The sequence below is a fragment of the Rana temporaria genome, chromosome 2, assembly GCF_905171775.1.
Source record: "Rana temporaria chromosome 2, aRanTem1.1, whole genome shotgun sequence".
NCBI lineage: Eukaryota > Metazoa > Chordata > Amphibia > Anura > Ranidae > Rana > Rana temporaria.
Genome location: NC_053490.1, coordinates 345,325,414 through 345,342,897, shown reverse-complemented (window position 1 = coordinate 345,342,897; position 17,484 = coordinate 345,325,414). Strand labels below are relative to the sequence as shown.

At 42.8% G+C, this 17,484-nt stretch overlaps 1 protein-coding gene across 1 annotated transcript in view; it reads right to left on the bottom strand.

Moving 5' to 3' along the window:
- Positions 1 to 17,484, bottom strand: part of DSTYK (dual serine/threonine and tyrosine protein kinase) — a 225,176-nt gene that overhangs the window by 29,836 nt on the left and 177,856 nt on the right. The window contains exon 11 of the mRNA XM_040337559.1: positions 12,467 to 12,581. Within this exon, the coding sequence (XP_040193493.1) occupies positions 12,467 to 12,581 (115 nt within the window). The remainder of the gene's footprint in view (positions 1 to 12,466; positions 12,582 to 17,484) is intronic.

The following is a 17,484-nucleotide window of genomic DNA, read 5'->3' as shown; positions in this document are numbered from 1 at the left end:
ACCTTCCATTCCCTATCTGACCTAGTTTAACGACTCCCAAAACAGAGCCTCCAAGCGTGGCCTTAAATGCGTCCTATGTAACTCCCACAGAAACCTCATCTCTATTTTCCCTCCAAAATGCATTTATAGGATGTCAAGGTGGATCTCTCAATGATTTCCTCCTTGAGCCACAAAGGGCTCAGTCTCCACAAAATGAACCCCTTGGTCCCTCCATATCTATTGAGACCAACAGGGGAGAATGATCCGAGATGGCTCGGGGGAGGTAGAATATAAAAAGTGTGCATAGAGTTACGTTTTTACGAAAAAATTTCTTTCACCTTAGGGAACAGTACAGCGACTTCTCTTTCAACATATTATATAGACTATCTACATATACACATGCATGCAGCGGGTAAAATAAAAAACGAAACAAGTCACCATTTTTCTAGGTAAATATATTTCTAAACGTGATATTGACATGAAGTTTTCACCACGTCAGTAATAACCCATGCAATGAAACCAACAAATAGGTTCAGCAATTACGTTATGTGTAATAAAATGGAATGACACAGGGAAAAGGTGTGAGGTGCAAAAAGGCATGGAAAGCCAAGACACCAGCTAAAATCCATCATTAATTAGAAAGCAATCCTGCCCCTTGTCAGTGTAAAATAATAATGAACTGGTTCAGTCTCAACTGATGGTCTATAAAAAAGGTGTCCAATTACACAAACTTCTCATGATGGGCAAAAGCAAAGAGCTCTCTCAAAACCTTTGCAACCTTATTGCAAAACATACTGATGGCACTGGTTACAGGTTTTTTAAACTTCTGTATGGTCCAGTGATCACTGTTGGGGACATAATCCGGAAGTGGAAAGGGCATGGTTTCACCATAAACCAGACACAACCAGGTGCTCCTCGCATGATTTCTGACAGAGGAGGGAAAAAAAATTATCAGAATAGTTGCCCAAGAGCCAAGAACTACTTGGGAAGACCTTTAGAAAGACCTGGAATTAGCAAGTGCAATTGTTTCAAAGAAAACAAGCAATTCACTCATCCACCATGGCCTGTATGCACACTCACCACGCAAGACTCCACTGCTGAAAAAAAAAAAGCATGTTGAAAAGCCGAGTTAGACTTGACGGTAACTGCTTTTCTGAGAGTCTTCTAGGACAGCCAATGAGACCTAGGGCTCCTCCTTCCAGGACAGGAAACATGTTACCTCCACCAGATAAAAGGAGCGGTCCTCCAGGCCCCATGTCAGTCTTCTTGAGAACCGTAGGACTTCCCTGAAAAACATATGCATAATACACATAACTTCCATACAAAACCGGGTGGGAATCCGGCTGTCCTGGAAGACTCTCAGAAAAGTAGTTACCGGTAAGTCTAACTCAGCTTTTCTCTCAAGCATCTTCCAGGACAGCCCATGAGACAATGAGCCAGAACTTGCCAGTCTAGGGTGGGACAACTGCCTGAAGGACCTTTCGACCAAACGCCTGTTCTTGAGCAGATAGCAGATCCAGGCAAAAATGTTTAATGAAGGTCGAATAACGACCATGTGGCAGCCTTGCAAATTTGTTCCGGTGAGGCACCAGCCCTCTCAGCCCAAGACGCAGACAAAGCTCTTGTTGAATGGGCAGTGACAAAAGGTGGAGGAACTTCTAATTTTGTAAGCTTCCGAGATGGCTAGTTTTATCCATCTAGCCAAAGTGGCTTTAGATGCACCCTTACCCCTGTGCGTACCTGAAAAAAGGACAAATAAGGCATCCGTTTTCCTAAAGGTCTTGGTGACCTCCAGCTAGACGAGAAGGATCATCCTCACATCTAAAAGAACTAAACTTTCTTTCTTGGTTACCCTGTGGCGAACTACAAAAAGGATGGCAGTACAATGTCCTGCGATCTGTGGAATGTACTGGCCACCTTAGGTAAAAAACCTGGATCTGTTTTTAAAACTCGATCCTCAAAAAACATGAATAACGGCTCCCTCACCGATAAGGCCTATAACTCGCTTACTCTACGAGCTGAGGTAATTGCTACCAAAAAAACATTTTTTAAAGTAACTTAATAGAAATATCCTCTAGGGGCTCAAAAGGAAACTACCAGAGTTTGAAGTATCAGGGACAGGTCCCAAGTTGGACAACTTCTCACCACTACTGGCCTGGCCCTAGAAATGGATTTGAAAAATCTAGCTACCATGGGATTTTCCAAGAGAGAAAACTGGAGGAAAACACTAATAGCTGCCGCCTGCACCTTTAAAAAGGTACTAACTGAAAGATCTTTCTCGACACCCTCTTGAAAAAAATCCAAAATAGAAGGAACATCATGCGTTGATCTTTGGTTTTCAGATAACCATGAATTAAACTTTCCAAACTTTGGAATATATGGCTCTAGTGACTGGTTTTCTGCAATTCACCAGAGTCTTGATTACCTTGTCAGAAAACCCCTGAGCCCTCAGTATCTTTTACTAGGCATGAAATACAGGAGCGGCAAGCTGCTTTACTCCATTAGGAGCTCAGTTTACTTCCGCAAACCGCACATTTCTTTTTTGGTGGCTGGGCTTGGGCTTTGTCCTGAGTCTTGGCCTGCAAGAGAACAAATGACCCTGTACATTTTCTGCAACATACCCTCCATCACACCCCGTGCAGGAGAAAAAGAAAATGTGCCCCCTTCACCTAGTTACAAGGGGAAAGACACTCACAGGCTGTGCAAGTACATACACTTCAGGCTTACCTGTGAGGAGCTGGCGATAGGGCATGATTCTGCTGCCTGTGCAGGTATCTCAAAGGAGTCCATCCTGCCCCTGTAGTGGTCTGCAGCCTTTGCTGGGTTTCACTCTTTAAACGACCAGCCTCCCAGCGTCCCTGTTCACGCCGTTTTGAGACCGGAACGTCGATGACGTTACATGCCCTGGAAGTGACCCCTCCAGGTACTTCCTGTGAGCCAGCTTGGAACGCAAGTTCCGTCCATCACTGCGCGCGGCTTCCTCCTTCCCCTGCATGCTCCAGCCTGGCTGTTTGACAGGGAAAAAGTAAACACCTCTGCCTATGCAGGAAACCATGTGGTTTTGCAGGAGGGAGCTCTGACAACATTCCCCATGTACTGAGAAGCAGGGACAGCAGCCACAAACCAACACCCCCGGTGAATGTGCCGCTCTGGGACCTAAGGAAAGAGGTAGGAAAACTCACCCCATCGCTCAGGGAGCCATGCTCTTGAGACCTAGGGTAACCAGTTCCAGAAACATGTTACCCTCCATCCGGAGGAAACACCAATACTGACATGGGGCCTGGAGGACCGCCCTTTTATCTGGTGGGGGTAACATGTTTCCTGTCCTGGAAAGAGGAGCCCTAGGTCTCATGGGCTGTCCTGGAAGACGCTTGAGAGAAACTCATTTAAAGTTTGCTGCACAACATTTACACAAGCCTGTAAAATACTGTGAGTATAGTCTGGTCAGATGAGTCCAAAATTTAATTCTTTGGATGCCACTCTATACACCATGTTTGGAGGTCAAATGGCACTGCACATCACCCCAAAAACACAGTGAAGTTTGGAGGTGGGAGGATGGTGTGGGGCTGTTTTTCAGCATACGGTACTGGCAAACTACATGTCATTGAAGGATGGATGAATGGAAAAATGTATTAAAATCTGCTGCCAAACAGAATGATGGAGATGAAATGAGGGTGGACATGTTAGCATGACAATGTTCCCAAACACAAAGTCAAGGAAAAACTGAATTGGTTGGTTTCAAAGAAGAAAATAAAGCTGCTTGAATGGTGCAGCCAATAGACTGACTTAAATCCAATAGAAAATCTAAAGAAAGAACAAAAGTTCTACCTGGTGAGCCAACTCAATATTGAACCCTACGAACCAAGACTGGGATGCCATTAAAGGTCATGTGCGTGTAAAGGCAGGTGTGCCAATACTTTTGACAATATAGTAATTTATTGAGAGATAGATATAGAGAAATATAGATGGATCTATCCCATCTTGGAAACACCTAGCTACGGCCTTACGTCACATGACTTCAGAGGCTGCTGATTGGCTGGTTTGTATTTGCTTATATACATTGCTGAGCGGAAATGAAACTGGATGCCATTAAGCACCCACCGCGGACATGATCGTTATGGGAATTCTCATGGGCAAATATAAAAATTACACTGGTCTGTTGATCCATGGGCGTCAGTGCACTATAGTCTGCATATGACCATTATAAAAAGTGTGACATGGGGAATAAAAAATATATAAAAATATATAAAGATAAAACTGACCAAAGATCAATTACAGAAAATGATCAAATTACTGAATGTTTAAATCAATATATTTTCAAATGGTCAGGAAAATTACATAATATGAGATTGTGGGACAAAAAACTTGCACCACACAGCTCAATACTAAAGTTTCATAAAACCTTAATAAAAATTAGATTATGAAAATAATGTAAAAATGGGTACGGTGTTACCCATACCCACTACCCAGCTAACCGTAAATACTTCCTCACCACCTGTTTTAATCCCAATTTTGCCATCAAATGCACCACAACTGCCCCCCCCCCCCCCCAGTGCAGTCTAAACAAAGCCTAAGGCCTTGTTCACACAGGGCATACCACTACAGGGCCGTGTTTAGCTGCAGAGGGATGTACAGGTGTTCCGTGCATTCCTGTGCAGGCAGTCCCATTCATGTCAATTGGGATGCAACAGCTGCAAGGACACAGCCACTGCTCCCAGCTTTCCATCCGTGTAGGTGCATGTCCCTGAACGCACACTGTCTGCGTTTGGGTCCATGCAACTACACTCATATAGATATCAGATCTGACCTTGCAGCTGCTGTGTCCCATTTGACATGACTAGGACTGCCTGCCCAGGGATACACAGAATACCTGTGTATCCCTGTGCAGATAAACACAACCCTCATTGGGGGTATGCTTTAGCGCACCCCACTGAACAAGGCATTAGTGGGAATTTAGCAGGAATAACCCAAGTTATATTATATGTTTGTGTGTACAAATAAGGATTTTAGTGAAAATAGTGATTTGATACACATTTGCGCAAAAATTGCGGGGCCTTAAAAATCTGTAGCACCTTTTTTAATCTACTGGTCATGTGCTTTTAGAAAATATATTGTTTGGGGGAGTCTTTCCCCATGGAGCCTACAGTGACGGACCATCGGATGTCTATCACGAGTGAGGAGTCCACTTAAACTGAGCGGCAACATACCCTGTCTATATTATAAGCGAGGATACGTGAGTGCACTAAGTGCAACCTTTATCCACATCTATATGGTACAATATTGCGCTATGTTTTCTTTCCTCCTCTTTTGCATGTGACCGAATGAAACTGGAAACATCTGATCGCTGCTGGAGGTTGTTGTAACCTGATCACATTGAAGTGAGAGCTTGGCAATTAGGGAAGGAGCACTGCAGACTGACTGATTCAATCATCAGGACTTTTTTCATGATCTACTGGCATATATATTAGGAGTTTTCTCACTAGGATTTTTGCTTGATTGAATATGTACGATTCACATTGCACATGAGTTAATACGAGCGCATCAGTATTTATTAATTTATCATTTGGTTTAGTTCACCGTTTTTTGATTGCTGCTGTATTTAGTTATTTTTTGTGTGGTTTCTTTGAGATTATTTGTTAGTAGCGCTGTAGCTCTTTCACTTTAAAATCAATTATAGCATATCTGATAAATCAAGAACAAACCCAAAATATAAGAACTAGCATGCATCAAACAGTTCATAAATTGGGGTCCATATAAATGGTCTCCAATGGTAGAAATAACCAATCTTCTCAGGTGGATGGGGGATGAAGCATGGTGCAAAAGAGAATCCTGATGGTAAGGAAGGATGTACTGTATGTACAGAGCTGAATCAAACAGCTATAAGATGGGTACTCATACCGTATGACGAGGACTCAGAACCCCTCGGGAATGGGTCAAACAAGCGAAGGTAAGAGTAATGATGACACAGGCACTTCGGGTGATGGACACTGGTGCAATCAGGAAATTTCTCCCATCTGTTCACGGATGTATATGGATACTCCAGAAAGCGATCACTGGCTCCGAGCGGCTCAAGACGCAATCGCCAACTCCCAGCAGCTCAGATGTGTAGACAGCAAGGGCAATGATGGCTCTCCAGGGTTTTAAGGCATAACATGAAAAGAAATGAGAAAAAAAAAAAACGAAGATTGGTAATTTCTACCTTTGGAGACCATTTATACCACTGTCAAATGCCTTCTTGATTTCAAGAGACAACAGTGCTCTGTGGCGGGCTGAATCCGATGGGGTCTGCATATTCAAGTAGTCGTCTAAGGTTGGTCACAGTGGAGTTTCGTGGCATGAATCCCGCCTGGTCCGAGTGGATGATGGACAGAATTATCTTATTAACCCTCATGGCCAACACCATGGCTAATATTTTAACATCGCTTTGCAGCAGCAAGATAGGCCTATATGAACTAGGATCTAAGGGGTCCTTACCGGATTTAAGTAACCGTATGATGTTAGCCCTTGTCATGGTTGTAGGAAACGTTCTCAACCTGAATGAGTTAAAGACGTCAAATAATTTAGGTAAAAGCACCTTATTGTACTAGGTATACGTCTCCATAGGGATCCCATTGTCCCCAGGGGCCTTGCCTGTAGAAAAGGAGGCAGCTGCCTCTGTCAACTTGTCCAGTGTAAATGGAGCTTCCCATCTCCACACGCGCTTGGCGGGTCAGAGTTGGAAGGGCCACGGTACCCATGTATCGTTGCAGTTCCTCATCAGTATAATCACAGGGTTTATACAAATCAGTATAGAAAGATGCTAGTTCGGCTATGATTTGCTCAGGGTCATTCACCAGCCGTCGAGAGCTACGAATCACTCCTATAGCAGGGGACGATTGTTGAGATCTGGCAAATCTGGCCAATCATCGGGCAGTTTTTTCCCCTCATAAAAAGGCCTATTAAGTGAAGAACCTTTTACGTTCCGTGGTGGAGGCTTTTAACTGGTCCAGGGAGTCCTGGCCTGAGATCCACGCCTCCCTCGCAGAATCAGATGGGTCTAGTACAAATGTTAGCTCTAGTTGCCTTCAACCTGTTCCAGCAGAGCCGACGAGTTATGTTTGAAGGCATCCCATCTCACTGCTAGAATGGTACACGTTTGGTTGCCAGAAAAATATTGTTCTGTTGCACCACACGTTGATGCGAGGGGAAAGTTTTAGCCAAAAGGCATTCAGCTTCCATGGTTCCCTGGGCAAGGAGGAGGCTGGGCGGGTGATGAGGTGGGCAGCCAGTGGGGAATGATCAGAAACCCCCCCTAGGGAAGTATTCCACCTTGGGGACCATGGTTAAAAGTTGCAGGGACCCTACACTGAGGTCAATGCGGAATAGCGTCCCATGCATTTGGAGAAACATGAAAATTGTTTAGTCATTGGGTGTTTTGCCCTCCACACATCAATCCAGCCCACCTCCAGCAGTAGCCGGCTCAGAATAGTGCCCCTGCCCCCCCAGTGGAGGCCAGGCTGGAGGATGTCTATCCAGTCTGGGATCCAAACAGCCATTAAAATCCCCCATAATCAGAACAGGGACATCAGGTTTATCAACCAGGTAAGACAGGAGAAGCTGTAAAATCTCTCTAGAAAAAAAAGGGGGGGGGTGGGTAGTATATACACAAAGGCAAATATCACAGTAATGGTAAACACTTTGCAATACAAAAAGACATATCTTCCCAGGGGGTCTATAACTGCATTCAGTTCCTGGTAGGCCAAGATTTGTGCACCAGTACACTCACCCCGCGCGAATATGCAGTGTGAGTGGTACGTTTTGCCCACCCAGAAAACGCAGAGAACCAACCGTGTCTTTCGTGAGGCAGGTCTCCTTGAGGCCCACTATGGCTGGGTGAAACTTTCAGGCATGAACTGATCATGGTGCTTTTCAGTGGATCACGGACGTTCCAAGTCACAATTGGGGTGGTGGCCATGGCAGGTGGGTAAAGTTAGTGCAGCCAGAGGCCACATCAGTCCTGGGCCAAAAGGATCAACAGGCTGAGGATGGAGGATTTCAGCACACAGCGCAACAGTGTGACCAGCGAGAACAGTAAGAACAGTCCTGAACAAATCCATCGGGTGCGTACAGCATGCCCATGTGAGGCGAGGGCAGACGACCCGACCCCCCCCCCCCATCTCCAACCCCACGCCAAAAGTCTGTCAGGGAACATGTGCCAACCAGGCACCAAGAAACACTTCCCCTCAACTGGGACAGTGTAGCTACGCGAGTCTCTGTGGGCATAACACCCCCACAACAGCTCGGATTCCAGAGTAGTGAAACGTATACTTCTGAAGCTCTTGCCAAGCGCTAACTATGAAAAAAGTTGTAGTGCAGTTCTGGAATCTCTGGTGAGGGGGGGTAGCAAGTCCTCCACCTCACTGATGCTACCCTCCACAGCGCCGTGGTCCTCTGATCTTTTGGAGATCCTGTCTCATGAAGGACACCGTCTCCGTGAGACCCCCGAAACTGCACCTTCAGGCCATCAACAGATGCTGTACACCTCCGCACTGCACGCAGGATTTCAGTCAGTGTAGGCTGTTGCGTCTCTTCCTGCAGAGTATCAAACAGGTCTGGGGTGGGTACAGGAGAACTAAGGGCAGTGTGTCATCTAGGGCAGAGGCGCCATGTTGCCTGTAAGACACATGTGCAGGTGTCTGCAGCGGTGGGGGAAGGGAGCAGCTAGGGCCCTGCAGCTTTGGTGTGTAATACAACATATGTCTCTGGGCTGCTCCTTCCCCTGCAGTTTGAGCCTTATGAGATTTACCTCCCGATTCCTGCACTTTGTCGGCTTCACGCGCCGTTCTCTGAGGGGAGCCGTCGCCATCTTAGGCCTCCACAGCCACGGCGTCTATCGCCTTTGCGGTTCATCATGGGCTCCCGTGAGTGCCGATTTACCCCCTGTAGCTGCATGCGAGGTAAGGCAGAGTCTCTGGGTCGGGGGAACAGCACGGATTGGTTGCGGGACCAGGATCTATGAAGGATCAATATCGGGAGCTCCGTGTAGGGTGACCGCTCACATGCCCGTACAGGTTAAGCTTTAGTAGGAATTTTGTAAAATTTGCTGTGTTTTTATCTGCGAATAATGATTTTAGCGGATTTTTAGCAAATATATTGTTTTGATAAACATTTGTGCAAATATTGTGGGACCTTAGAAATCAGTAGCACCTTTTAATTATACTGGTCATGTGCTTTCAGAAAATATATGGTTACAAATTCTGAAAGCTATAAGTGAAAATCAAAAAAGCAAAGGAGTATTTGCAAAAATGGTCTGGCCCCGAGTGCAAAAATGGAGCACAGGGATTGGCAACGAAAGGGTTAAAAGCTATGTGTTGAGATATTTTGGAGGGGACAACAAATTGACACTGTTATACAAGCTGTACACTCACTACTTTACATAGTAGCAAAGTGTAATTTCTTCAGTGTTGTCAAATAAAAAGGTATAATTAAATATTTGCAAAAATGTGAGGGGTGTACTCACTTGTGAGATACTGCATATATAGATCTCCATCTATATCAAAAAAGAGCGTCTCTTTGGCCTTGAAAAGGTGCTGCTCTCTTTTGGTTTATATGCACTAGTCTTTGCTGTGCACCCAAGCCTATTTTCTTCCCTTTTTGTGTGCTGTGGAGATATATCTAGATATATACATGCACAGTTCTGCTGATAAATTCTGCCAGGATATGTAAAATTATGATTTGTTGGCAATTTTTCAGAGAATATGAACACAAAAACTTTTCCTTTCACTCATGGTTAGTGTTTGGCTGAAGCCATTATCAATGGTGTATACTCTTTAAAATCATAATCGCAACAGAAACTACCCAAATGACCCTGATCAAAAGTTTACATACCCCAGTTCTTAATACCGTGTATTGCCCCCTTTATCAATGACAGCTTGAAGTCTTTTGTGGTATTTGTGGATGAGGCTCTATCTTCTCAGATGGTAAAGCTGCCCATTCCTCTTGGCAAAAAGCCTTGTTCCTGTAAATTCTTGGGCCAAAAAGCTATGTTTTGGTCTCATCACTCTAGATTTGAGGCTCGCATATTATAAGCGGGATACTTTGTGGCACTCGTGTATTAATGGCTTTCTTCTAGCAACTTAACCATGCAGCCTTCTTTCTTCAAGTGCCTCCTTATTGTGCATCTTGAAACAGCCGTACCACGTTTTCAGAGAGTCCTGTATTTTACACAAAGTTAATTGTGGGTTTTTCTTTGCATCCCAGTTAATTTTCCTGGCAGTTGTGGCTGAAATTTTAGATGGTCGACCTGATCATAGTTTGGTTTCAACAGAACTCCTCATTTTCCACTTCTTGACTGGAGTTTGAACACTGCTGATTGGCATTCTCAATTCCATGGATATCTTTTTATATCACTTTATTGTTTTATACAGTTCAACTACCTTTTCCCGCAGACCATTTGCCAATTATTTTGCTTTCCCCATGACTCAGAATCCAGAAACGTCAATGCAGCACTGGATGAAAGATGCAAGGGTCTGTCAGGAGTCCAGAAACTCGTTGACCTTTTACACACACACACACTAATTACAAGCAAACAGATCACAGGTGAGGATGGTTACCTTTAATAGTCATTCAAACCCCTGTGTGTCAACTCGTGTGCATGTTATCAGGGCTGTTACTGATTAAAATTTTCGTGTTTGATCAATTTTTTTTAATCGATATACACACACACACACACACACACGTATATATATACACACACTAAAATTTATATATATATATATATATATATATATATATATATATATATATATATATATATATATATATATATATATATATATATATATATATATATATATACACATATACATATATATATATATACATATACATATACATATACACACACACACACACACACACACACACACACACACACACACACACATATATATATATATATACACACACACACACATATACACGCACGTACGTTTATATATATATATATATATATATATATATATATATATATATATATATATATATTAGGGCTGTTACTGATCAAAATGTTTGTGTTCGATCGATTTATTTTTTAATCGATTAATCGACTAATTTCGATTAATTATAACGCACATACAGATCCAACTACTTTTAGCTGACCTCCTCCTTGCAGGCTGATTCCCAATGCAACTACCAACCACTGGAAAAATGGATAGCAGGATACAAAAAACACATAAAGGCAGCGCTCGATGGGAATAGCATTAAAACTTTTATAGTCTTCAAGTAGGTAACAAAATAAATATTGCACTGGAGATAAAATCGATGTAGCTACATAAACTGTAAAAATTGTGCGAGTAATACCAAACTGTTACAAAAGCAGTCATGAAAACATGTAGCTAAGTATGATACTGGTATAAAATGTGTACATCGATGCCACTGCTGAATCCAGATGAGGAGAAGTTAACATCAGTCCGTCGGCATGCAGATGTCTCGTGAAGGGAACTATCACAACTCCCAGTGGATGGCTGTAGAATCCCAGATTGATAGTGGGAAGTGTAACAGCCCTTGTGTGTGGCAGACAGTATGGTCCCGCCGACATGCAAATATGAAGGCACAGCAAAGGAGCCCTTCAGATGGACACGGCAAGCCCTATCACTATTCTCACTGGAGTTAAACTAAAGTTTTTCAGAAAGACCACATGGATATGTGATCAAAATTGACAATGCACCATACGGCTTGCATAGAAAAAAAACCTTTTTGAAAAAATTTGATCAGATCTCCTGCCTGTCTAGAGAAGCAGGAGAGATGTTCCCATTGTCTCAAAAAATTTTTTTTTTCTATATAAGTAGTATGTGAAAAGAGAGCAAGGAAGAATTTGACAAACGCTGTGCATACTACCATGTTTCTATTTAGGTGTTCCTCTGTTGTACTTCAGACAAATTCCATGGGATACTGATGCGGGTGATGTAAACCTGGCTACATGATTGGCCTCTTTGAAAGCAATATTGTGAACATAATTCTCTGGTCTATTGACTGTGTGATAGAAAGTAAAATGCATAAGAAAGACTGGAGGAAAAGATTTAACCTTCACATACTGAAAGGCTTCTTCACAGTGATGGCTGTGAAAATGTCAAATGGACTGCCTCAAGAACTGGTTCTGGCCAGCTTAGTAAATGGTTTAAAAAAAACAAAAAAACTGCATGCATTCGGAAAATGCACAAAATATAACTGGATATTAATGGTTAGAGGTAATAATGCCATGGAAGATGAACCAAGAAAAATCCGAACGTCTCATGGAAGATCAGGAAGTAATTGATTTCCCCCACTGGAGCGAACTGGATTATGCTTTGTTGCCTTCCTCTGGATCAATTATGGTAATAGAATAGTGTATATTAAGGTTGTGTGCGCGCACGTATTTTATTATATTGGTTGAACTAGATGGACTAGTATCTCTTCAACCTAATTATGCAATGAAGCACATTGACCAAGATTTTTATTTATTTTTTACCTGAAAAGAGTTCCGGTGCCATGTGTATAGGAGTTCCCACAATGCTGCCAGACATCATAGCCTCTGGCTTGCAGAAACCCAGATCTGTGATTTTTGCCCTGTTTTTTTTGTCGAGCTATGAAAGGCAAGAAGAAAAAAAAAATTAAAGTTATAACATAAAACATTTAGCACCCTAGAGTTACATATAGCACATATAACATTTAACCACTTCCCTACCGCACTATTGTAATATGACGGTGGGAGGAACCCTTTGTCCCTCCGGGCCACCGTGATGCAACGTTTTTTTTCCGAGCCTCCAGGGGGCACGCACGTCACTCAGCACCCGATGCGCTTGCCCGGCGGCCGCGATGTCCACCGGGCACCCGCGATTGTGTGTACACACACAGATCCACATCCTGTCAGAGTCCTGTCAGAGGTGAGGAGACCGATGTGTGTTCCCAGTACAGAGGAACACAGATCGGTCTCCTCCCCTTGAGAGTCCTCGCCCCCTTCAGTTAGAACACACTCTAGGGAACATATTTAACCGCTTGATCTCCTAGTGTTAACCCCTTCCCTGCCAGTAACATTTGAACAGTAATCAGTGTAGTTTTATAGCACTGTATAAAAGCAAATGGTCCCAAAAACGTGTCAAAAAAAAAAAAAAAAAATCGCAGATCGCCGCCATTACTAGTAAAAAAAAAAAAAAAAATGCAATAAATGTATCCCCTATTTTGAGGATTCTATATAACTTTTGCGCAAACCAATCGATATATGCCCATTGTGATTTTTTTTTTACCAAAAATATGTAGAAGAATACATACCTGCTTAAACTGTGGGAAAAAAAGTATTTTTAGGGGATATTTATTTAAATGGTCTTTGTTTATAGTGCAAAAAATAACCACAGAGGTGATCAAATATCACCAAAAGAATGCTCTATTTGCGGGGGAAAAAAGTATCAAAATGTTAAATGGGTACAGTGTTGCATGACCGCGCAATTGTCATTCAAAGTGTAACAGTGCTGAATGCTGAAAATTGGTCTGGGCAGGAAGGGGGTGAAAATGCCCTGTATTGAAGTGGTTAAAAACAGAGAAATAATGAGTCAAATACTACTGAAATTTTTCTAAAATACTTGACAGCAGTGGTGCCAGAGACCTGTAGTCGGTCTGGGATGTAGGGGTAAAAAATGTGAATGTAAACCCTCTCCTATACCCAGTGAAGTGAACAGTCTTGGATAATACAGAGGTGAAACACATCTCCCTACATACGTTTTACTTGTATATCTGCTGTCTTCAGCTTTCTATATTCTTTAGAATTCTTGCATCGCGTTAGAATTTTTTTGTTTACAAACTTTATTGGGTACAACATTTTTACTTCCTCATTCAGCAGGTGTGAAGTCTTGGCATGCACTGTGACAGCTGATTGGAGGAAAGGAACACACTCCCCTCCACATAGGCAGAGTAACGAAGATACTTTCAGAGCTGTGCCAATTTATAGCACCCACCTGACACAAATTTCAGGCTGGTTTCATCTCTGGTCTGGGAGAACTTGTCAGAAGTTATCATGTTGATAACCGAGGAACGAAACAGCAGAAAGACACGGGACATAGTGCTTTGGATTGAGACAAGAAAACACTACATACATGTGTGCTCATGAGTTTACATACCCTGGCAGAATTGATGATTTCTTGGCCGTTTTTCAGAGAATGTGAATGATAACTCCAAAAAAAAAAAAAAAACGTCTTTCACTCATGGTTGGCGTTTGGCTGAAGTCATTATCAACTATGTTTACCCTTTTTAATCATAATCACAACAGAAACTACCCAAATTACCCTGATCAAAAGTTTACATACCCTGGTGATTTTGGCCTGGTAACATGCACGCAAGTTAACACAAAGTGGTTTGAATGGCTATCTTTCCCGCAACTTGGGTCAAAATATAAAATATTCCATGGACTCGAGATGCCTCTCAGCAAATTATTATTATACAGGATTTATATAGCGCCAACAGTTTACGCAGCGCTTTACAACATCAGGGAAGACATAGTTACAGTACAATTTAATACAGGAATGATCAGAGGGCCCTGCTCGTTAGAGCAAATAGCTTGGGGTGTCTTCTTTCCAAAATGGGGTCATTTGGGGGGGGGTTTTGAATTGTCCTGGCATTTTATGCACAACATTCAGAAGCTTATGTCACACATCACCCACTCTTCTAACCACTTGAAGACAAAGCCCTTTCTGACACTGTTTGTTTACACAAAAACATATTTTTTTTTTTGAAAGAAAGTGAAGTTGAACCCCCAAACATTATATACTAGCTGAATACCCGGCGTTGCCCGGTCTTCCCATCTTAACCTTTTGGGGAGGAAAATCATAGTAATATAAATATACCCATCTTTTATATAAGGGTGTAGGTAAGGGTTAATTTAACTGTCATATATTTTTATTTGGCATATAAGTAATATGTGTACCAGGTATTATTGAAATATCTCCAGGCGTACAGAAGTTATGTGGGAACATACATTTCCCATTGATTTGCATGGGACTTTAAACAAAAACCCAGACCCTCACAAATGGGGGTAGTTAAGGGATAAATTAACTATCCTATAGTTTAAGTGGACATATAACATGTGACCAAGTGTTATCGAAATATCTACAGCCGTTTGGATGTATTTCCCATAGAGTTGAATGGGACTTTAAAGGAAAACCCCGACCATGGCAAATGGGGGTGGGTAAGGGTTAAACCACCTATCCTATGTTTGTTGCCGACATATAAGTAACATGTGTGCCAAGTTTCATGTTAATATCTTTAGCCGTTTGGACGTGATGCTGGAACACACACACACACACACACACACACACACACACACACACACACACACACACACGTTGCGTTTTATATATAGATTTTTTTTTAAAGCAAAGGCCCTACAGATTAAAATGGTGGGTGTTGCATTTTTTTTTCCACACAGTATTTGCGCAGCGATTTTTCAAACGCATTTTTTGGGGAAAAAACACTTTATTTTAAAGCACTAAAACACACTATATTGCCCAAATTATTGATGAAATAAAAAAAAGATGATCTTAGGCCTAGTACATGGATACCAAACACGACATACTTTAAAATTGCGCACAAACGCACAGTGGTGACAAACTACACACATCTTTAAAAGCCTTTACAGGTTACCACATTAGATTTACAGAGGAGGTCTTCTGCTAAAATGACTGCCCTCGATCTGACCTTCGCGGTGATACCTCACATGCATGGTGTAATTGCTGTTTTAATATGATTCCAGACCGACGCTTGCGTTCGCCTTTGCGCAAGAGCAGGGGGGACAGGGATGCTTTTTTTTTTTATATATTTATTTAGCTTTTATTATTTTATTTGTAAACCGTTCCTTCCATTTTATTTATTTTTTACCATTTTTATTGTTATCTCAGGGAATGTAAATATCCCTTATGATAGCAATAGTTAGTGACAGGTACTCTTTTTTTTAAAAAAAATGGGGTCCATTAGACCCTAGATCTTTCCTCTGCCCTCAAAGCATCTGACAAAGCATGCTTTCCAAATTTCCCAATGGCGTCGTTTATATCCAGGGGGGGGGACATTCCCTCCCACTGAATGTAAAAGCAGTCAAGGCTAATTAGCCGCTAGGACTGCTTTTACATGAAAGCCGACCGCTGGCTGAAAAGAATGATACCAAGATACACAGGGTCTCTTGGGAGACCCTGTGTAAGTGTGCCTAGCCTGTGAAATGTTTTACCCTATGCTAATACTTCACTAGTGTGTGGAAGCGTTCAAAACATTCACCGATACAAAGACCAGGATCGGCAGGACATTGGGGACAAAAATAACGGGTGTCACGCCTAAATCCGCGCTTGCTACAGACACAACATTTTCTTTGGGGTTCGTTGGGTAGGGGTACTCTCGCGGGCATACGAAAAATGCCCATCATGCAGTCGGCTTACTGCATTTGGTAAGGGATGGTGAGGTGCAGAACCGCCTGGATACAGGAGTTCTGTGATGATCTCCTCCTGGAATTCAAGGAAGGCTCCATTCCGTCCTGAAGCTTTGTATAAAAGACAAAAGCATTCAGTAAAGTCAATTAAAAATAAAGACACTTTTTTGTACCAGCGTCTCGCCTTACGGGCAATATCATACGGAGCCATCAACTGGTCCGTGAGGTCCATCCCTCCCATATTTTTGTTATATTCGTGGACACAGAGGGGTTTCTCCACAACACCAGTCGCCGTACGAATTTGTACTGTCGTGTCTGCGTGAAGGGTGGTAAGAACGAAAACATTCTCATTGTCCCGCCACTTCACAGCAAGCAAATTACTACACCTGCAGCAGGCTCTTGCCCCCAGCCTAAGACGGGAATCTACAAGCCGCTGGGGAAACACGATCTTGCCAGCGCTCCCCATGTAATCTGGGCATCCTTCCGGCTCTACCCGACTAGCTTTGCCCTCATAAACCCTAAAGCTCCATGTGTAGCCTGTTGCCCTGTCGCAAAGCTTATAGAGCTTGACCCCGTATCTGGCACGCTTGCTAGGAAGGTACTGCTTGAAAGACAAGCGCCCAGAAAATTTAATCAGGGACTCATCAACGCATACAACTTGCTGGGGGTTAAAGAAGGATGCATAACGTTTGTTGAAATGGTTTATGAGGGGCTGAATTTTGTAGAGCCGGTCAAATTCAGGGTCTCCACGCGGACGACAAAGTGCATTGTCACTGAAATGCGAGAACCGCAGGATCGTCTCGTATCGATTCCTGGCCATGTGAGCAGAGAACATGGGCATTTGTGAGTTGGATGTGTGGACCAATACATCCGCAACTTCGGAAATTGGTGTATGCTCATGTTGAGGGTAAGGCCCAGGTCTTAAATTCGGAAACCGTAAGTGGTTTCCATTCTTTGGCACGGAGGGACTGGGGATTAGCGGCGATGCAAGTACCAGCCTATAAATTACTCTGGTCCACAATAGATCTATAGAGATCTTCCGTGAAATACAGCGAATAAAAATCAAGTGACGTAAAATCAGCTGT